Raw genomic sequence first — 19,196 nt, 5'->3', positions numbered from 1 at the left:
CATACCTTCTTGGGTCAATGCTTCACGTGTTGGGGACAAGTTATTGCTTTAATGTGGCAGTCCCCAGCGTTTCTGGCACCAGGGACCAATTTCGTGGAAGATCATTTTTCCGCAGCCCGAGGGGGGAAGATGGTTTCAGGGTGATTCAAGTGCCTTACGTTTACTGTGCACTTTATTTCTATTAATATTACATCAGCTCCACCTCAGAGCACCAGGCATGAGATCCCACAGGGCAGGGACCCCTGCTTTAATTCTCTCTAGAATTGACATGGTTTAGTTTCTCCTTTCACAGGTACAATCTCAGAAGGATCTGTAGGTTGTTCAAAGCTATCCACCCAGTGAGAGGCGGGGCTGTGGCTGTCCAAAATCAAAAACAAACAAACAAACAAAAAAAAGGAAGTCATCCTCTTCTCTATAAAGTAGGAAGAGAGAAAGGAGAAGTTGGGAATTTTAATAAAAACAGAAGAGGATGTGTTCCACCAAATTAGGCATAAATCAAGAACACATGCGTGAGTGGTTAGGCCTTGCTTAGCAACGGAAAATGTGTGTCTAAAGCAGGAGAAAGGCATCAGATTGCCAGATAAAATGAGAATTAAATTAATAAACTCAGGAAAAACTATGGGAGTAGCCAGGGCTTCCCAAAGGTAGATTTTAGGATCCAGGTCAAAGGTCTACTGTGCCCAAGGCTGTTGCCTGAGCAACCGACCCTGCCTCTTACTGATGAGGAGGGTTCTGGGAAATAGCTGTGAGCACCGGAATCTGTAATCAGAGAAGAAATTCCGCAGAACTCTGGAAGAGGTTTGCTTGGCCACCAACAGTGATGTCATGAGAATGATGGTGACTCCTTTAAAAGGTGAGCCGGAGGGACTTCCCTGGTGGTCCAGTGGCTAAGACTCCATACTCCCGACGCAGGGGGCTCAGGTTCCATCCCTGGTCAGGGAACTAGATCCCACAAGCCACAACCAAGACCCATAGCAGGGAAATAAATATATATATATAAAATTAAAAAAATAAAAGGTGAGTTGGAGCATGAAGAAGGGAACAACAGCAATCACAACGAATTTCGTGTGGTCTGTGAGTCTGAGAGAAGCAGCTCTTATACAGGAGCTGACATTTATTGAGCATTGTCCAAGGTAACCCTAATGAAGTATTTCCAAGGCTTCCGTTCTACCGCCAGGGCAGCGGAGGCTGGGAAGTGTCGCTTTCCTAATACCCCCCAAGGAGAGAGGAGCGGCACTGGGGTTCGGCCTCAGGTCTTACTGGTTAGGAAGGCTTAACCACCGATAGCGCCTTCTACTGATCTGGGGGGTCCTGGAGAGATGGCGCAGGAGGAAGATCCGGGGCGCCGTGCAAGGACGTCATTACTCGGGAAGCTGGGCTGTGGGGCTGCCGGCAGGGCCGGTCCAACCGCGGGGCCCCCGCGGCTCCTCCTTCCCCTCTGGCAAGTCTTCTCTGCCCTCCCGGGCTCAGGCCCAGACGTGGCCGGGGGCGCGATTCTGGCTGTGCCGGTCGAAAACGACCAGCGCGCCCAGCGAGATGAGAACCAGGCCCGCCAGCCCCAGGCGGAGGACGTTGCCCTGGGTGTAGTCCGAGGCGCCCGAGCCTGCGGGGCCAGCAAGGGAGAGAGGCGGTCGGCGTCCCCGCCAGACCTGTATCTCCGCCCGTCCTCTGGGTCTCTAACCTCCAGAGCGGAGCTGAGAACGCACCTCCCGGTCTCAACACCGCAGGAGCTGCGCGGCAGCAGGGCTTCGACCCCCGGGTCTAAGGAGGAGGGCCGGGGCCCGGACCCCCGGGTCTAAGGGGGGAGGGGCGGGGCCCGGACCCCCAGGTCTAAGGAGGAGGGCGGGGGCCCGGACCCCCGGGTCTAAGGGAGGAGGGCCGGGGCCCGGACCCCCGGGTCTAAGGAGGAGGGGCGGGGCCCGGACCCCCGGGTCTGATGGGGGAGGGGCGGGGCCCGGACCCCCGGGTCTAAGGAGGAGGGGCGGGGCCCGGACCCCCGGGTCTAAGGGGGGAGGGGCGGGGCCCGGACCCCCGGGTCTAAGGGGGGAGGGGCGGGGCCCGGACCCCCGGGTGTAAGGGAGGAGGGCCGGGGCCCGGACCCCCGGGTCTAAGGGGGGAGGGGCGGGGCCCGGACCCCCGGGTCTGATGGGGGAGGGGCGGGGCCCGGACCCCCGGGTCTGAGCGGGGAGGGGCCGGGGGCCTGGACCCCAGGGACTGATGGGGGAAAGGCGGGGGACCTGCACTCCCGGGTCTGGGGGAGCAGGTGTGCGGTGTGGACCCCCGGGTCTGGGGGCGGAGGGCCGGCCGCTCACCGTCCGCGCGGACCACCAGCGGCTCGCTGCGCGCCGACAGCACGTAGGGGGCGGAGGGCGTGTGGTAGTAGCAGGTGTAGGTGCCCGGCGCGCGGGCGCCGGGCAGCGGGAAGTCCGCCCAGGGCTGCTCCGAGTCCCGGTACTGCAGCGGGGCCGCCTCGCCCTCGCGGTACAGCGCGAAGCTCATGCCCCGCAGGCGGCCGGCGCAGCGCAGGCTCACGTTGGCCCCGGGCGCCACCACCGGCGCGGGCAGCGCCACCAGCGACGGGCGCGGCAGCTCGTCTGCGGGATGAGGAGGTGGGAGGGTCGGGGTCCGCTTCTCCCGGCCTCATCCCTCCCCTCCCCTCCCCTCCCCTCCCCTCCCCTCCCCTCCCCTCCCGTTCCCTTCCCTCCCGTCCCGGCAACTCCACCTCATTCTCTCCTCTCCCCTCCCCCCACCCCAGACTCATTCTCTCCCCCCTCCTCTCCCCTCCCCTTCTTCTTCCCTTCCTCTCTCCCCTCCCTCACCCCCATCCCCCGCCCCATCCTTTCCCCGCTCCTCTCCCCTCCCCCACACCCACCCCCGCCCCATTCTCTCCCCTCTCCCCTCCCCTTCCCCCATTCTCTCCCCTGCCCTCCCCCCTCCCTCTCCCCATCCCACCCTATTCTCTCCCCTCCCCTCCCCTCCCCCATTCTCTCCCCTCCCCCCACCCCTCCTTCCTCTTTCCACTCTTCCCCCCCCACCCCACCCCGCCCCGCTCTCCCTGTCTCCCTGCCCATCTCTCTCCTCCACTCCCGGCCAGTGTCTGCAGGCCTCTCACCTTCTCCGGTCTCCCTCAGCTCCTCCGTGTCCGGCCCCTGTCTCTCCCAGCCCCTGTGTGTCTGCCTCCCTCTCCCTCCCTCCCACTCTTTCCCTCTGTCCCTGTGCTCACTAAAATGCTCCGTTTTTAACCCTCCTGTCGTGCGTGTTTCACTCCCGCGTGGGGCTCAGAGGCTGTCTCTCCCCCAGGGTTTCTCCGTTTCTTAGGGGCTCTCACTTCCCCCATCAGGGATTGAACCTGCACCCTTGGCAGTCAATGTTTGGAAACCGAACCACTGGACCCCGGGAGATTCCCGTTAGCGACATTTTCGGATAAACCTGGATGATTGTTTGGGGGTGGGTGTTGCGGGGGGGTGGGCTGCCCTGTACACAGGGTGTTATAACATCTCTAGCCTCTAACCCCTGTGACGCCGGCAGCACACCCTTCCCGGGTCAGGACAAGCAGAAATGTCTCCAGACTCTGCCAGACTCGGCGGGCGGGTCAGGGGAGGCATAAGTACCCCACCTGAGAGTGCTCTCTCTGTGTCTCTCTGTGTAACTCTCCGTGTGTGGCCTTGTGCGAGCTCCTCTCCATACCTACGTGGATCCCTCCTTGCCCCTCCACCCCACCTGTGTCCCTTCTGCACACCCCGCTCCCCCAGGACCTCACCTGTTACCAGCAGTTCCAGGGCATCACTGGGGTGGGACCAGACATTTGGCTCCCAGCCTCGCCTCCAGTAGCAGCAGTGGTAACTGCCCCCCTGGGCTGGGGTCACCTCCTCCAGGAAGAACTCCTCCAGTTCCGCAGATGCATCCCGGTAAATCACATCAGTGAGCTCTGCAGACCTGAAGAGTGCAAACCTCCAGGCGGGCTGGGGTGCCTGGCACCTCAAGGTGACATTGACCCCGGGGGTCACAACTGCAGCCGGCTGAGCACCCAGCCACGGCCTGGGGTTGGAGGCTGGGGAGACTGAGGAAGCGTGGCTGACTGGGTCCTCGGACTTCTTGGGAGCCCAAGGAGATGAGCGGGCAGCTGGAGGAGGAGAAGCTCCTTGAGAATCAGTGCCTCTTTCTCAGCCTCAGATCCCTGCTCCTAAAGTAGGGGAGACACTGGACCCCAACCAAGGCTTTCAAAACTGGCTGCACGTCAGAGGAGCGAGGCAGCGACTCCTGTTTTAAACATCACTTCAAGGGATTGGATCCCATAAATCTTAGAACTCAAATTGTCCTCCAAAATACTTGTAACATGTTTGACATATTTCAACAGTCGCCCAAACTTGCCATCTATCTGGGGGGAAAAATTGTTGGATCCCTACCTCACACACCATTCCCCCAAGCAAACTCCAGATTAATGTAAAGAATTATGTGAGTTTTTTTTAAAAAGCTATAAAAGTATCAGAAGAAAATATAGGAAAATGTATTTATCTTTGGGGTTGAGAAGGCTGTCTGAAAATGTAAAATGAAAAATTCAGAAGGGAAAACTGTTCGTTAATTTGGCCGTTTTAACCTTTTAAAGCTGTATATGAGAAAAGACGTGTAAATGAAGCTAGTAAAAGACACGTAAATGACGACAAGTGACAGGACTGTCAGAAATGGCTTATTCATAAATCTCATAGATTAAGAGTGTAGGAGGGACTTTCCTGGTGGTCCAGTGGTTAAGACTGTCCCTTCCAACACAGGGGGTGTGGGTTCCATCACTGGTGGAGGAGTTAAATCCCACATGGCTCGTGGCCAAAAAAAAAAAAAACCAACCATAAAGCAGAAGCAATATTGTAACAAATTCAATAAAGACTTTAAAAAAAAGGTCCACATTTTTTAGAAAAGTGTAAAAAGAAATCTTAGAGCCAATTCAACTGAAATTCGGGCAAAACATGAACAGGCAATTCATGGAGGAGGAAGTCCAGCTGACCGAAACACATCTAGGGGTTGCGATGTGAAAGTCACTCCATGATGATACTATTTTTAAAAAGTTAAAACAATAGTAAGACATTTTTGCCTCTCGGGTTGTCAAAAATGTAAACACTGGTTAACATTGTGTTTGGGATAATATATAGTAAAACAGGTGCTTAGGTGCACTCAACCGCACCTTTTGAGACAGCAGGTTGTCAGTTTCTACAAGATACACAAAAGATATGACCAACCACTCAGTAAGTCCAACCTAGACAAACGCACTTACAGGAACGTGGAAACTTCACACTGCAATGCGCACCGCAGCGACGAATGCGCGGGTGAACGCTGGGAGCAACCTAAATACACAGAGGAGAACCAACCAAACTAGAACCCCGCCCTCCGATGGTGACTGCTAGGCAGCGATTTTTAAACAGAGAGAGAAAAAAAGTAGAGCCATCGACAATGACGTGGAAACGTCTGCAACAGCGGTTACAAAGTGAGGAATGCAAGGTGTCGAACACCTGACACAAAATACCAGTTTTGCTTTGGGGGAAGAAAAAGAAGCAGCACAAAAATACATGCGTGTGTTTGAATGCATGGAAAGTTTTTTATAAGCGTTCGGAGATTATACAAGGAAGATGAGGAAAGGGAAGACGGCCATTGCGATACGCCCTTTAATAGTAACTAATGGGGCTTTTGGGGCTCGCTGTGCGGCATGTGGAACCTTACCCCACCAGGGAACGAACCCATCCGTGCTCCCTGTAATGGAAGCACGGAGTCTCAACCACGGGACCACCAGGGAAGTCTGATGATAATTCATTCTTAAAATCATGAATATATGTTAGCTTTAGCATTTAAAACTTTAAAAAATTGCTAACTAAGGTATTAATGGTTTTCCAGGCAACTCTTATTTGGAGTGTAGTTGGGGGGAAATTGAGAGGAAGAAGAGATCTCCCGCATCAGAAACCCTGGAAAGAAACCGAGTCATGTCAGGGTGGAGAACCACACTTTCCAAATGGGGAAATAATGGGTTTTGCCAGCGATCCTGTTTCCTGAGCCCTGCACTTCATCAAGCTCTAGGCCAAGAGTTCTACGCATGTGAATTTGTTAAATCCTCACAACGGCCCATTTTACAGAGCAGAAAATTTGAGTCTGTTCAAGGTCATAAATGAATGGGATGGTGAAACCGGGGTTCCCGTTTAGGTCTCATTCACTCCAATGTGCATGACCTTCCCTACTTCTCTACACTGGTCACTAAAGTGAATACGGGGACTTCCCTGGTGGCACAGTGGGTAAGAATCTGCCTGCCAGTGCAGGGGACATCGGTTCGACCCCTGGTTTGGAAAGATCTCACATGCGATGAGGCACCCAAGCCTGTGTGCTGCAACTACCAAGCCCACGCACCGAGAGCCTGTGCTGGGCAACAAGGGAAGCCACGGCAGCGAGACGCCTGTGGCCAGGACTAGAGAAAACAGCGCGCAGCAACCGCGATCCAGCGCGCAACCGCGATCCAGCGCGGCGAAAAGGAAACATAGTGAGGGAGGGAGGGAGGAGGGAAAGAAAGAGGAGAGGGGAGGGAAGTAAGGAAATCTGGGGGGAGGGTGGGCACCAAAAGAAAGGCTGAGCAGTTGGAAATGGGATGTCAGGAACACGTGGGGGAATGGGGGGCGGGGGGAGTGTTACTCACCAGCTGGAGTGCTGTCTGCGTGACACACCAGCCCTACAGAGGGTTAGGGGGAGGGGGCTTGGTCTTGTCAGAGCCTTCAGCTGCTCCCAGCCCCACTTCACTGCGCGCCCAGGAATCTAAGTCCCCGGGCTCTCTTTCCTCTGAGAAACAGGAATCTTGCCCAAACTTCCTCTTCTCTCATCAGCCATAAATTCAGACTTCCAATCCCCACTTATTTCAGAGACCAAAAGTCTGGACAGGCAATTCCCTGGGCATCCAGTGGTTACAGCTAAGCGCTCTCCCTGCCAATGGCTGGGGTTCGATCCCCGGTTTGGGGAACTAAACACCCACAAGCCGTGCCACACAGCCAGAAAAATGAAACAAAGCCTAGACCCAAATCCCTCTTTCCTCTACACCCAAGAATTCAGGTGCTTGGGCTCCCCTTTTTTTCAGGAGACAATTGTCTGATTGCGCAGTTCTCCTCTTGGGTTTGGGGGTCTGCACCCCCAGTTTCCTCCTTTCCCAGGGACCCAGGTGTCTCAGCTGCCGTCTTTCTGTTACATCAAGGTTTAGGACTGGACAGTCCCTGTTCCCAGGAATTCAGGTCCCTAGCCTTCTCTCGCTCCAAGATCTAGAGCATCCTGCTCCCTAACTTCCTCCTCTCCCAGGAACCCAGGAATCTGGGACCCCTGTGTCCTCTTACCTTAGGATTCAGGGGTCGGAGCCCCAGTCCCGTTATTCTAACCTAGAATCCCCCTGAACCCTCAGCTAGTGCTGCACCTGCCCTCAGGGAGACCCCAGCCCAGCCTGGGACCCAGGGGGAAGGGGGTAGGTGTCTCACAGAGAGTCAGCAGCTGCAGGCTCAGCATCTCCGCCATAATGGGCAGTTGTCGGTTGGAGCGGGAAGAGCAGCCCTGGCTCACCGTGCCCGGTCCCCTACCGGGAAATGAGGCAACTTCAGAAAATCAGAGCAGTGCTCAGGAAAGGGAGGAGGAGCGAGGTGAGGGCCCCTGGGTAATTGTGTCATAGCCTTATAGTGCTGTGGGAAAAGTCGGGAGAGTGGGAGGTCATCACTGTTGTGCTCATTAGGCTAAAAAAAAAAAAAAAAAAGCTAGCACCTATTATGTATCAGACCCTGTGCTGCACGGTTGGGGGCGGGGGGACACAGGAGAGTCAGACCCCATTACTGTGCTCCAGTAGTTCCCAGCTTGCGGTCAGGAAAGCCACATCCCGACCAGGTTAGTTAAAACAAAGCGATGTGCGCTAGAATGAGGGGCTTCCGTGGTGGCTCAGACGGCAGAGAATCTGCCTGAGATGCAGGAGACCTGGGTTCCATCCTTGGGTCGGGAAGATCCCCTGCAGAAGGGAATGGCAACCAGCTCCAGTAGTCTTGCCTGGAGAATTCCATGGACAGAGGAGCCCGGGGGTGCTCCAGTCCATGGGGTCGCAAAGAGTTGAACATGACTGAGCCACAAACAGGTTTACTACTTTTTCACAGGCTGCAGATCACACGGGGCACTGTGAGAGCCCACAGAAGGTCCCTAACCCGTCAGGAATGAGAGTTAGGGCTTGCAGGACGAACTGATTTTGAGCTAAGACCTCAACTGACAGATTGATCATTTGTCCTTTCGCAGACTTCGTTTGCCCATCTGTAAGTAAAGATGGGCTCTCAGAAGTAAACTATACATGAGGACTGATGCACTCCGCTTTAGCTGGGCTGCAGTAGAACTGGAAGTTACTCCTCCGGAACGACGTTCTGAGAAAAGCGAACCTTGGCAGGTGCGCCGAGACAGGCTTGCGTTTAAACCCACAGCGCCGCCTCCGTTTCTGCAGCCTTCATCACCGACCGCTGTTCTGCAATACTGCACACGCGCTGACTCAGCCCGTGGAGGCTCGCGCGTCGGGACTACAACTCCCAGAGTGCTTCGCGCCACCACCGCCTCGGGGAGTCGTTCGGCGCCACTGCGCAAGCGCGGACTCAGACTGCGGGGGCCATGCCCAGGGACCACAACTCCCAGAGTGCTCCGCGTCCTCGCCGCCGCCGCCGCCGCCGAGACCAAGATGGCTCCGAGTAAGTTCGGCTTCTGCCGGCGCGTGAAGCTGGTTCTAGGAGCCCCGGGTGGTGCAGGGGTTAGGGCAACGCGGAGCCCCTGTGGAGCCAGTGGGGTCCGGGACGGAGGGGGGTGCGGAGGTTACGAGGGGCCTCCTTCAGGACGGTGCTGACGGAAGAGGGATAGAGGTCACCGGGGGCATCACCTGCGACGGTGACCCTCCTCACCCATCCTTACAGGAGTCGCAGCCTTCCTCAAGAATGTCTGGGCCAAGGAACCGGTGCTCGTGGCATCCTTCGCCATTGCGGGCCTCGGTGCGTGAGTGGCCCTGGTGCGAACGTGCATCACCCCCAACCGGCGTCCCAGCTTTACCTTCCATCCCGTAGAGGTCCCATCGCTCCCCGCCCTTCATTCCATCCTGTACCGCGAGCCCCGACCCTCGCCCTCAACATCCCGTGTCCCTCACACCCCATCATTCCATCCTGTACCCCGAGCCTGACCCTCGCCCTCAACATCCCGTGTCCACCCATCACTCCATCCTGTACCCCCAGCCCCGACCCTCGCCCTCAACATCCCGTGTCCACCCATCACTCCATCCTGTACCCCCAGCCCCGACCCTCGCCCTCAACATCCCGTGTCCCCAATAGTGTGCCAACACCCCAACCCCTAATATTTTGACCCCTCCACCACCCCATCACTCCGCACCCCATCTGCACCCACCCAAGAGTTCTATAATCCCTTGAAAGAAGTTCTCAATCCTAGTTGCCCATTATAAATACCTAACCCCTTAAAAAAAAAAAAGTGAAAAGTGATGTCGTCTCTCCCCGTTGCCCCTCACCCCCCACCCCCCACCAGATTCTGAATTGGGTTGGTAGCGGGTGGAGGTGGAACTCGGGAATTTGCTATCTCCTGAAAATCCTCTGGAGATTCTAACATGCCTCCCTGATGGAGAGCCTCAGCCCTGGAGCTGGACTGCTCAGACTTCAGGAGTGGGAGTGGGGCTCTCATTAAAACACAGGCTCTGATTCAGTAGGTCTGGGAGGGGCCCGGGCAGCTGCTCTAAGAAGTTCCCAGGCCTTGTCAGTAGCGCTGGTGGGCAGGCCCCACACTGGGTGAGGTTCTGGACCACAGTTGTCTGGCCTGGCAGCCACGGCCCACATCGGCCCTAGAGCTCTTGCAGCGGGGCTGGTATGAACTGAGATGGGCCGTGTAACGCTCGTGTAAAGTACGTGCTGGATTTCAAAGACTTCCTATAACAAGTATATACTGAATTTTTTTCATGTTGATATATGGAAACAGTATTTTGCATATACCTGGTTCATTTTCTAAAACCGTGCCTTTCAGTGTGGCTATTCAGGTCAGCTGCGCAGCCGTGTCTGACTCTTTGCGACCATGGGCTGCGGCACGCCAGGCCTCCCTGTCCATGTAACTTGCATCGCTGCTTCTTGCATTCCCATCAGACAGTGCTGCCCTGCCCCACCTCCCCGTGACTCCCAGCTCCCACCCCAGAGGGACTGGTTTCTCAATGATTGTTCTTTGAACCTCCCCCTCTTCCTCTGTTGCCTCTGGAACATTCCCCAGAAACCCCCTGACCCATACCCCCCAGTATGCTCCATGACTCAAATGCACTCCTTCTGTGACCAACCCCCTCTTCCCTTCTGTGCCCTCCAGGTCCCACGTGTCTGTGAGTACTTGGCTTTCACCCAACCTCTGAAAAGTGTTATAAACCCTTCTGCTGATGTATGGGGTCCCCAGGGTGCCAAGGGCCTCCTTGGAGGTGAACCCCTGCTCCCCTCCACTCCACGCACTTGACCCTCATTTGGCCAAAGCTCAGCTTCTGTCCGCGGGGATCTCCTCCTTCCCCTAGGCCTCATGCCTGTTATCTCTCCGCAGCTGTAATCCTGCCCACACTCAGCCCCTACACCAAGTACTCGCTCATGATCAACCGGGCCACACCCTACAACTACCCAGGTGAGTGAGGCCTGCCTGTGCTGGGGAAGGGCAGTAATGGGCAGGTGCGTCTTCCACAGGGCTCCCAAGACTCTGCAGTGCACTCTGGACTCTGTCCTTTCATCCTTCAGTAGACAGAATCCACATGCCGTCGAGTTCACTTCTTTTTTAAATTTATTTGGCTGCTCCGGGTTTTAGTTGCGGTGCTCGAGATGGTCACCTTCACTGCAGCAACGTGGGATCTTTATTTGTGGCATGTGGGATCTAGTTCCCTGACAGTCGCACCCGGGCCCCCTGCCTCGGGAGCACCGAGTCTTAGCCCCTGGGCCACCGGGGAGGCCCCGCCTGTCTTGTTTTCGCACTCTGTGAGTTGCTGTGGTTTCAGCTTTGTGTCCTTGCCTGGGTTCCCAGCCTGTTGCTTTCCCAGCTGCTGACTTTCTGGGCCTCCGCCCCTCCAGGCCGGTCCCGCTTCCTCATGCCTGTTGGTCCTTCCCTGGGGCTCCTGTCTGTGTCCCTCATTCTGGGTTTTCATGTCTCCAGGTCTCTCTCTCCCTGCTTCCCTACATCTCTGACTCTCTGACCCTTGGTGGTGGTACTTGAGTCGCTAAGTCTTGTCCGACTCTTGTGACTCCACGGACCATAGCCCGCCAGGCCCCTCTGTCCATGGGATTTCCCAGGCAAGGATGCTGGAGTGGGCTGCCATTTTGTCCTCCAGGGCATCTCCCCCACCCAGGGATCAAACCCCGTCTCCCGCACTGCAGACAGATTCTTTACCCCTGAGGCCCCAGGGAAGCCCTCTCTGACCCTTACTTTCTCATCTCTGCCCTGGGGTCCTGTCTCCCTGTCTGAATGTAAGCTGACAGGCTGGCCCTTCTCTGGGGGCCCTGGCGATCTGCTGGTCTCAGCGGCCCCCTCCTGTCCACAGTGCCCCTCCGAGACGACGGGAACATGCCCGACGTGCCCAGCCACCCCCAGGACCCCCAGGGCCCGAGCCTGGAGTGGCTGAAGAGACTGTGAGCGCCTCCGTTGACAGGGAGGGGCCCCCGCCCCGATGGCCCCAATAAATGTGTGAAAACCAGCCCGAGCCTGAGTGTGTGTGGGCACCGGTGGGCAGCGGCCAAGGCGAGAGTGGGGGCTGGTTTATTGGGGGGAGTGAGTTAGTCAAAGGGGGGGCTGGCTAGGGTGGGGTAGGGCAGCAGTTTGTCTGGCCCCCGAGAAACCCAGCTTGAGTCGAGGGCCTCGTCCGCTTCAAAGCCAAAGTCTTCTTCAACCTTGATCTGGGGGAGACGAGAGTGGGGCGTGAGGAGGCCCTGGCCCGACGGCCCACGGGATGTCCCCGTACACGCTCCCCAGAGCTGCCCCCACCCGTCAGCTCTCCCTGCTCTGCTGCCAGCCCGCCTAGGTATCTCTCCTCCTCCCCAGAACCTCCTCCAGGTCTTCCTTCTCCACCCCCGCCTGACCCTTTCCAGCTCTCTCCTTCCCAGGCCAGCCTCACCCCCTTCCCGCCCCCGCCTTGCAAGGCCATCTCTCCCCTGCAGTCCCGGCCTGGCCTTTCCCTGCGCCCCCTGCACCCCTCTCCCTCCCCCGCCCCCCCCACCCCCCTCACCGGGGCCAGTTCCGGGGTCAGCGCAGCCCCGCCTCGCCGGCCGTCGCGCGGTGCTCGCCTCCGCCTCCTCCCGCTGGGCCCCTCGCAGGGGGCCGGGCTGCCTGGCTCTGGGGGCGCGGGGGTCCTCCGAGGTGGGGACAGCCCCTCTTTCTCCGGAGGCTCGTTTTCGGCGTTGCCGGGGGTGGGGGCATCTGTGCCCTGGCTGCCCTCGTCCTGGCAGACGGGAGAGGGGCAGGTGGAGGCCGTGTCCCGGGCTCCGGGCCCGCCGCCCGCCCGCGACCCCAGCTCACCTCCAGCACGATGGTGAACTGGCTGGAGCGGTAGTCATCGCCGTAGGAGTCCAGCACTCTCATGAGGAACCTGCAGGGAAGCCGCCGGGGGAGCTGCTTTACCTTCCGCCGGGCAGGCGGAACGGGATGCAGCGCAGCTCTGACCTGAAGGTCCAAGACGCCCGGGTGCCCAGTGGACTCGGGGCAGGACACCGGGCCCTCTGCACCTCAGCTCCTGCTCTGGAACCCGGGGGTGTGACCCCCGCACCGGGGCGGCCTGCAGACAGCGGCACGGTAGTGCCACAGGCCCAGGTGGGGTGTCGGCTCAGTAACTGGTCATTTTCATTGGTAGCTGGGAGGCGGGCCCAGGGCCCTCGCTGATGACCCTGCCTTCTCTTCCTGCTCCCTGCTCCCTGCTCCCGTAAGCTTTTTGGTTTTCTGTCTCTTCTGAGCTCTGATCAGATGGTTCCCATAAGCCAGCACCTGGGCGGAGCCTCTTCCACGCATGACCTCTCCTCCCAGCACGTGCCAGCTGCTCTTGGGGCTGTCCGCTACAGAAGCCGCTGCCACCTGTCCTCTCCTCGGGCACCTGGGACATGGCGAGAGCGACTGACATGCGGATATGGTCGATTCGCTTACTTTTATTTAGTTGTTCTGAAAATTAGAACCAGGTGGCTACATGCCCCGAGGGCTCCCATTCAGTCCTCAGCAGCCCTGTGACCCTGGCATTACCCTAGTGCTCAGACGGGTGTGGCTGGCCTGGAGGCACCCAGCAGAGCAGGGCTCAAGGCTGGGTCTGTGACCCTTGGGCTGGTCTTCTACACTCCGCCCACCCCATTCAGTGGGGGCACACCCGCCGCCCCAGGCCTGGGACTCAGCTTGCTGCCCAGGCCCGACCTGAGATGGTGCGGATGAGACGGCAGGGACGGGCTGAGGCGCGGGCCCCGAGGGGGTTACCTCCGCTCCTGTTGGAGTCTCCGGGTTATTCTCTGCACCTGGTGGAGCCTGTTCAGGACCCGCTCGTTCACCTGCGGGGAGGTGGAGCAAGCACGCGTCAGCTGGGCTCTGAGGACCCAGCACGGTGAGTGGGGCCCCTGGGCACCAGGGAGACTGGCCAGGGCCTCCAGGGCCCGCGTGTGTGCCGCTTCCCCTGCTCACTGCCTCTCCTGTTCCACTGCCTGGTCCGCTGCGCTCACACTCGAGTCCCCTGGCACGGGCCGGGCCTGGGGGCACTCAGTGCGCTCCTCCCCAGGTGCCTGTGAGGCTCACTTCCTCCAGACTGCGCTCAGGGACCTCGCTGAAGGTCCAGAGGTTAGACTGTGCTCTTCCATGGCAGGGGGCACAGGCTCGATCCCTGCTCAGGGAACTAAGATCCCACGTGCCCCACGATGTGGCCAAAAAAAGGAAAAACACCTGCGTCAAAGGCCCCCGCTCAGGCCCCCACTTCCCACGCCAGAGCCCCACCGCCCGTCCGCTCTGCTCAGCTCTGCTGCTCCGCCTTCCAGCCTCTGTCTCTACTCAGTGTCCTCCCTGTCTCCGCCGCCAGGGCAGAAGCTCCAGTGGGCTGAGGTCTGTGCCCCTGTCCCCAGGGCCTGGAGCAGAGCCTGGCAGGGGGCTGCTCCCTAAACCCTGCCAACCAGAGGACTTGTTCACAGAGTGATAGAGTGCTTCAAGGACCCCAAACCAGGAGACAGGCTGGAGATTAGGGCAGGAGGTGGCTGCTTTAGGTAGGGCCGTCACGGGAGATGTGTGGATTGCTCCTGGGTCAGAAGGACCTGGGTTCAAATACCACACTGCCCTTCCCCAGCTGTGTGGCCTTGGGTAAGTTACTTAACCTCTCTGAGCCTCAAGTTTCTGCACTGGTCAAAGAGTAATAATGTAACTTACTCCTGGTTGGGGTTGGTCTAAGAGCAGAGGCTCAAATGCAGCTCCATTTGAGCAAATGGTGAGTCTCTTTGGAACCCAGCATCCAGCTGTTAAACAGGGCTCGGGATACCTGCTGCTGCTTGGGGGTGGGGTGGGGGGGCCGGGGGCCATGGGCTGAAAGTCCCCGGCCTGGCATAGAGCAGGTGTTCTCGGGAGAGTGCTCACTCTGCCAGCGTCACCCTTGCACTGAAAGACTCTGTGAACAGAAGGACACAGGAGCCTTGAAATCACTGGGGGAGAAAAGAGACGCATGATCGTGGAGAAAAGAGAGGTCGAGGGGAGCTGGAGGATGGAGCAGAGCCGAAAGCCTCCTGGTGAAAGACATTCCCAGGTGGCCCAGCAGTCAAGAACCTGCCTGCCAATGCAGGAGACGTGGGTTCAATCCCCGGGTCGGGAAGATCCCCTGGAGGAGGGCACGGCAACCCACTCCAGTATTCTGCCCGGAGAATCCCATGGACAGAGGAGCCCGGCAGGCTGCAGCCCACGGGGTCACAGAGAGTTGGATACAACTGAGCAACTAAGCAACGACAATAATAAAAATAAATGGATCTGGTTTATATGTATTGTGTACTTATATTAGGTATCATGCTAGACATCCTGGAATGTGAAGTCAAGTGGGCCTTAGGAAGCATCAGTACGAACACAGCTAGTGGAGGTGATGGAATTCCAGTTGAGCTGTTTCAAGTCCTGAAAGATGATGCTGTGAAAGTGCTGCACTCAATCTGCCAGCAAATTTGGAAAACTCAGCAGTGGCCACAGGACAGGAAAAGGTCAGTTTTCACTCCCATTCCAAAGAAAGGCAATGCCAAAGAATGCTCAAACTACCACACAATTGCACTCATCTCACATGCTAGTAAAGTAATGCTCAAAATTCTTCAAGCCAGGCTTCAGCAATACGTGAACCGCGAACTCCCTGATGTTCAAGCTGGTTTTAGAAAAGGCAGAGGAACCAGAGATCAAATTGCCAACATCTGCTGGATGATGGAAAAAGCAAGAGAGTTCCAGAAAACATCTATTTCTGCTTTATTGACTATGCCAGAGCCTTTGACTGTGTGGATCACAATAAACTGGAAAATTCTGAAAGAGATGGGAATACAGACCACCTGACCTGCCTCTTGAGAAACCTATATGCAGGTCAGGAAGCAACAGTTAGAACTGGACATGGAACAACAGACTGGTTCCAAATAGGAAAAGGGGTACGTCAAGGGTGTATATTGTCACCCTGGTTATTTAACTTATATGCAGAGTACATCATGAGAAATGCTGGGCTGGAAGAAGCACAAACTGGAATCAAGATTGCCGGGAGAAATATCAATAATTTCAGATATGCAGATGACACCACCCTTATGGCAGAAAGTGAAGAGAAACAAAAAGCCTCTTGATGAAAGTGAAAGAGGAGAGTGAAAAAGTTGGCTTAAAGCTCAACATTCAGAAAACGAAGATCATGGCATCTGGTTCCATCACTTCATGGGAAATAGATGTGGAAACAGTGTCAGACTTTTATTTTGGGGGCTCCAAAATCACTGCAGATGGTGACTGCAGCCATGAAATTAAAAGACACCTACTCCTTGGAAGGAAAGTTATGACCAACCTAGATAGCATATTGAAAAGCAGAGACATTACTTTGCCAACACATGTCCGTCTAGTCAAGGCTATGGTTTTTCCTGTGGTCATGTATGGATGTGAGAGTTGGACTGTGAAGAAAGCTGAGCGCTGAAGAATTGATGCTTTTGAAGTGTGGTGTTGGAGAAGACTCTTGATAGTCCCTTGGACTGCAAGAGATCCAACCAGTCCATTTTAAAAGAGATTAGTTCTGGGTGTTCTTTGGAAGGACTGATGCTAAAGCTGAAGCTCCAGTACTTTGGCCACCTCATGCGAAGAGTTGACTCATTGGAAAAGAATCTGATGCAGGGAGGGACTGGGGGCAGGAGGAGAAGGGGACGACAGAGGATGAGATGGCTGGATGGCATCACGGACTTGATGGATGTGAGTCTGGGTGAACTCCGGGAGCTGGTGATGGACAGGGAGGCCTGGCGTGCTGTGATTCATGGGGTCGCAAAGAGTCGGACACGCCTGAGTGACTGAACTGAACTGAACTGAAGACTTGTATTAGGGCTCCCCTGGGGGCTCAGCTGGTAAAGAGTCCGCCTGCGATGCGGGAGACCTGGGTTGGATCCCTGGGCTGGGAAGATCCCCTGAAGAAGGGAAAGGCAACCCACTCCACTATTCTGGCCTGGAGAATTCCATGGACTATACAGTCCATGGTGTTGCAAAGAGTAGGACATGGCTGAGCGACTTTCACTCACTCACTCATACTTACATCACCAGCTTCCTATCTATACACATACATAAAACCATGTTAGAAAGAGTACTGCTAGGAACGTCTGGTAACTGTTGGCGGGCGCATTTGTCTTGTGTGTCTGGTGGGTATTTCTGGAGGACTGGGCCTGCTGGCCACGGTATGCATAGGTTCAACCTTCCTGCACTTCAGGGGAATGTATGTAATCTGACATCCAGAGCTGGCCCTGCTCCGAGCACTTCCACTAGTCCTGCTGCCCTCAGCCTGGCCTTCAGATCCCCTTCCCATCATCGCCGTGAAGCCAAATGCCTCTGCAGTCCTGAGCAAGCCCTGTGCTTTGTGAAGCTCTGGATGTGCTTCTCCAGCCTGCCGTGCTCCTGCTTACCCTAAGCCTCGGCTCGAGCCTCGCTCCCGTTAGTTCCCTGCCACCCCTGCCTCTTCCTCTCCTCTGCTCCTACCCGAGCGCAGGCCGCCTCCTCTCCTGCCTGGGCCACCACACTAGCTGCCCCCGTCTTCCAGAACTCACCCAACACCACTGTCATGGGCTGGGTTTTTGTTGTTTAGTCGCTAAGTCATGTCCGACTCTTTGTCCCCCAAAAATGGTGTGTTGCAGTCCTAATTCCCAGGACCTCAGAATGTGGCCTTATTTGGACACAAGCTCTTCACAAAGCTAATCGGGCTAAATGAGGCTATTATACAGCGGGTCCTAATCCAGTATGGTGGGGACAGACACACACACACAGCACAGGAAGAACGCTGTGTGATTCTGAAAGCCGAGACCTACAAGCCAAGGAACATGAAAGATCCCCAGCAAGCCACTGGAAGCCAGGGAGGGTGCACAGAACAGATAGCAGATTCTCGCTCACAGCGCTCAGGGTGAACCAACACTCCTGACACCTTGATCCCAGACTTCTAGAACCCGTTTGTGGTTCTCGATATAGCAGCCCTAGCAAATGACTCCAACCAAAGATAGACAGTCTTTCAAACACCCAGATCTGACCCTGTTCCTCCCTATCTGAAGCCTTTTGATCACTCCCTTCACGCTCAAAAAAGAAGAAATCCAAACTTCTTGCTATCATGTTCGTGGCCTTTCAAGATCTGGGCCCGGCTTCCTGCTCCATCCTCATTCTCACAAAGGAGGCTAGCGCAGTGATTCAGCGGAAAGAACCTGAGTCTTGGCAAAGGCTGTGGGGATAGAGGAGAAGGAGCTGAGAGAGATCAGAGAGGCAGAATGGACAGGACCCGAGCAAATGATGTCAGGGGTGTGAGGTCTGAAAAGTCAGCTCAGTGGGGAGCCACGGAGGCGCCTGTGAGACAGCAGTGAGCTGCTTTGTGTTGTCAAAGGAAGCTCATGGAGGAGACAGCCCTCCAAGGTGCCTTGCCGGGAGCCAGACACACACTAGGTGCTAAATAAATGAATGAAGAATGGACGGAAGGTTCATTCACCTGGGCAAGTTGGGCTGGGCACCTAGACAGGCAGACACGGGGAAGGACTACTAACTCAGGCCAGAGGAGCCCCAAACGGGGGTCCCACACTCACCTACCTGCTCGATCTCCCGGCAGCGCCGACCCAGCGCCTGGTACTTCCTGCGATTTAGTTCCCGCTGGCGCCGCCGACGGCCCCGGGCTGCCTCTTCCTCTTCATCTCGCTCCCGGAGCCCGGAGCCGCCCAGACCCCCGGACACAAACTCCACTTCGGTCTCAAGCTCGCTCTCCAGGATGTGACCACCGAAGAGCGGAGGCAGCGCCAACTCCGAGCCTGGCGGCGCCGAGAACTCCTCGAAGCCCACGGCGGCCATGGTCCTGTAAGGTCGGGGGTGCTCAGGGACCCCGACGCCCCGGCTCCTAATCCCTTCTCGCTGAGGTTTAGGAAGGAGTCCAGGCCCCTAGTCCACCCCCTCCCAGGATCCAGAAGTCCAGGCTCCCAGCCCACCCCTTCCCAGGACCCAGATCTCTTCACTGGACAGCTCAAGCCCCAACCCCTCGACCAGACCCAGGGGTCCCGGCCTCCGCCAGACCCGCAGCCTTCTGCCTCAGGATGCTCGAGTACGGACCCCAGACCCTGAAGAGTCCTAAGCTAAAGCAACTGCCAGGAACTGCAGCCCGGCGTCAGTCCTCAGCGCAGACTGCTATCATGCAGCTACAACGTCTTTTGCGATTCGAAGTTTTCCTCAAAACCACTCACCCCTCTCTCTGCTCCAGTTCCATCTCTCCTGCTCGGGGAGCCCCAGGCCCCAGAACTTCCAACCTCGGCAATCTCCGTAGGTCAAGTGCTTCGCAAAACTACCCGTCCCGTCAGGCTATGCGGCTCCAACATCCGGGACTCTGCCGCCACGCCTTCTGGGAGTGGTAGTTTCCTATTTCCGGTTCCGCTCCGTAACCCTTCCACTCGCCACCCCGACTCCCGGCTTAAACTAAGCCTTGCTTTCTCGTTGAGCGCCTCCACCGT

The 19,196-nt window shown here is 56.9% G+C and overlaps 3 protein-coding genes across 5 annotated transcripts; 1 reads left to right on the top strand and 2 right to left on the bottom strand.

Moving 5' to 3' along the window:
• Positions 1 to 1,079: 1,079 nt before the first annotated feature.
• Positions 1,080 to 7,594, bottom strand: OSCAR (osteoclast associated Ig-like receptor). Its single transcript, XM_027978860.2, has 5 exons — positions 7,488 to 7,594; positions 6,668 to 6,700; positions 3,761 to 4,123; positions 2,313 to 2,594; positions 1,080 to 1,603 (listed from the first exon to the last, which is right to left on the bottom strand). The coding sequence occupies exons 1-5, from the start codon at positions 7,522 to 7,524 to the stop codon at positions 1,467 to 1,469; spliced, it is 852 nt and encodes a 283-aa protein (XP_027834661.1). The 5' UTR covers positions 7,525 to 7,594; the 3' UTR covers positions 1,080 to 1,466.
• A 723-nt stretch (positions 7,595 to 8,317) lies between these two features.
• On the top strand, positions 8,318 to 18,421 carry NDUFA3 (NADH:ubiquinone oxidoreductase subunit A3). Of its 2 annotated transcripts, none has more exons than XM_042232560.2 (4): positions 8,318 to 8,717; positions 8,937 to 9,011; positions 10,591 to 10,668; positions 18,311 to 18,421. In XM_042232560.2, exons 1-4 carry the CDS (start codon positions 8,333 to 8,335, stop codon positions 18,343 to 18,345), a joined length of 573 nt encoding a protein of 190 aa, XP_042088494.1. In that variant the 5' UTR covers positions 8,318 to 8,332; the 3' UTR covers positions 18,346 to 18,421. The 2 variants fall into 2 exon arrangements, with proteins under 2 accessions (XP_042088494.1, XP_004015486.2); XM_004015437.5 differs by lacking the exon at positions 18,311 to 18,421 and adding an exon at positions 11,573 to 11,725.
• TFPT (TCF3 fusion partner) lies at positions 10,804 to 19,024 on the bottom strand. Of its 2 annotated transcripts, XM_027978857.2 has the most exons (6): positions 18,933 to 19,024; positions 18,292 to 18,550; positions 13,480 to 13,550; positions 12,544 to 12,613; positions 12,254 to 12,466; positions 10,804 to 11,924 (listed from the first exon to the last, which is right to left on the bottom strand). In XM_027978857.2, the coding sequence occupies exons 1-6, from the start codon at positions 18,953 to 18,955 to the stop codon at positions 11,805 to 11,807; spliced, it is 756 nt and encodes a 251-aa protein (XP_027834658.1). In that variant the 5' UTR covers positions 18,956 to 19,024; the 3' UTR covers positions 10,804 to 11,804. The 2 variants fall into 2 exon arrangements, with proteins under 2 accessions (XP_027834658.1, XP_060254191.1); XM_060398208.1 differs by lacking the exons at positions 10,804 to 11,924; positions 12,254 to 12,466; positions 12,544 to 12,613 and having other exon boundaries at positions 12,682 to 13,550; positions 18,288 to 18,550.
• Between the last annotated feature and the right edge of the window lie 172 nt (positions 19,025 to 19,196).

The sequence above is a fragment of the Ovis aries genome, chromosome 14 (genome assembly GCF_016772045.2).
Source record: "Ovis aries strain OAR_USU_Benz2616 breed Rambouillet chromosome 14, ARS-UI_Ramb_v3.0, whole genome shotgun sequence".
Taxonomy (NCBI): domain Eukaryota; kingdom Metazoa; phylum Chordata; class Mammalia; order Artiodactyla; family Bovidae; genus Ovis; species Ovis aries.
The sequence above is the reverse complement of the archived record's forward strand: the minus strand, read 5'-3'. Positions and strand labels throughout refer to the sequence as shown.

What these genes read in the sequence shown, in the direction of transcription:
- OSCAR (XM_027978860.2), bottom strand. Translation starts at nt 7,524, where the DNA reads ATGGCGGAGATGCTGAGCCTGCAGCTGCTGACTCTCT. An exon ending in CCTGCAGCTGCTGACTCTCT is followed by an intron (nt 6,701 to 7,487) that starts GTGAGACACCTA and finishes AACCCTCTGTAG; the next exon opens with GGCTGGTGTGTCACGCAGAC. An exon ending in CCTGGAACTGCTGGTAACAG is followed by an intron (nt 2,595 to 3,760) that starts GTGAGGTCCTGG and finishes CTCATCCCGCAG; the next exon opens with ACGAGCTGCCGCGCCCGTCG.
- NDUFA3 (XM_004015437.5), top strand. Translation starts at nt 8,333, where the DNA reads ATGAGGACTGATGCACTCCGCTTTAGCTGGGCTGCAGTAGAACTGGAA. An exon ending in CTTCGCCATTGCGGGCCTCG is followed by an intron (nt 9,012 to 10,590) that starts GTGCGTGAGTGG and finishes ATCTCTCCGCAG; the next exon opens with CTGTAATCCTGCCCACACTC. An exon ending in CACACCCTACAACTACCCAG is followed by an intron (nt 10,669 to 11,572) that starts GTGAGTGAGGCC and finishes TCCTGTCCACAG; the next exon opens with TGCCCCTCCGAGACGACGGG.
- TFPT (XM_027978857.2), bottom strand. Translation starts at nt 18,955, where the DNA reads ATGGAACTGGAGCAGAGAGAGGG. An exon ending in GAACTGGAGCAGAGAGAGGG is followed by an intron (nt 18,551 to 18,932) that starts GTGAGTGGTTTT and finishes CCGACCTTACAG; the next exon opens with GACCATGGCCGCCGTGGGCT. An exon ending in TGACCCCGGAACTGGCCCCG is followed by an intron (nt 11,925 to 12,253) that starts GTGAGGGGGGTG and finishes CGTCTCCCCCAG; the next exon opens with ATCAAGGTTGAAGAAGACTT.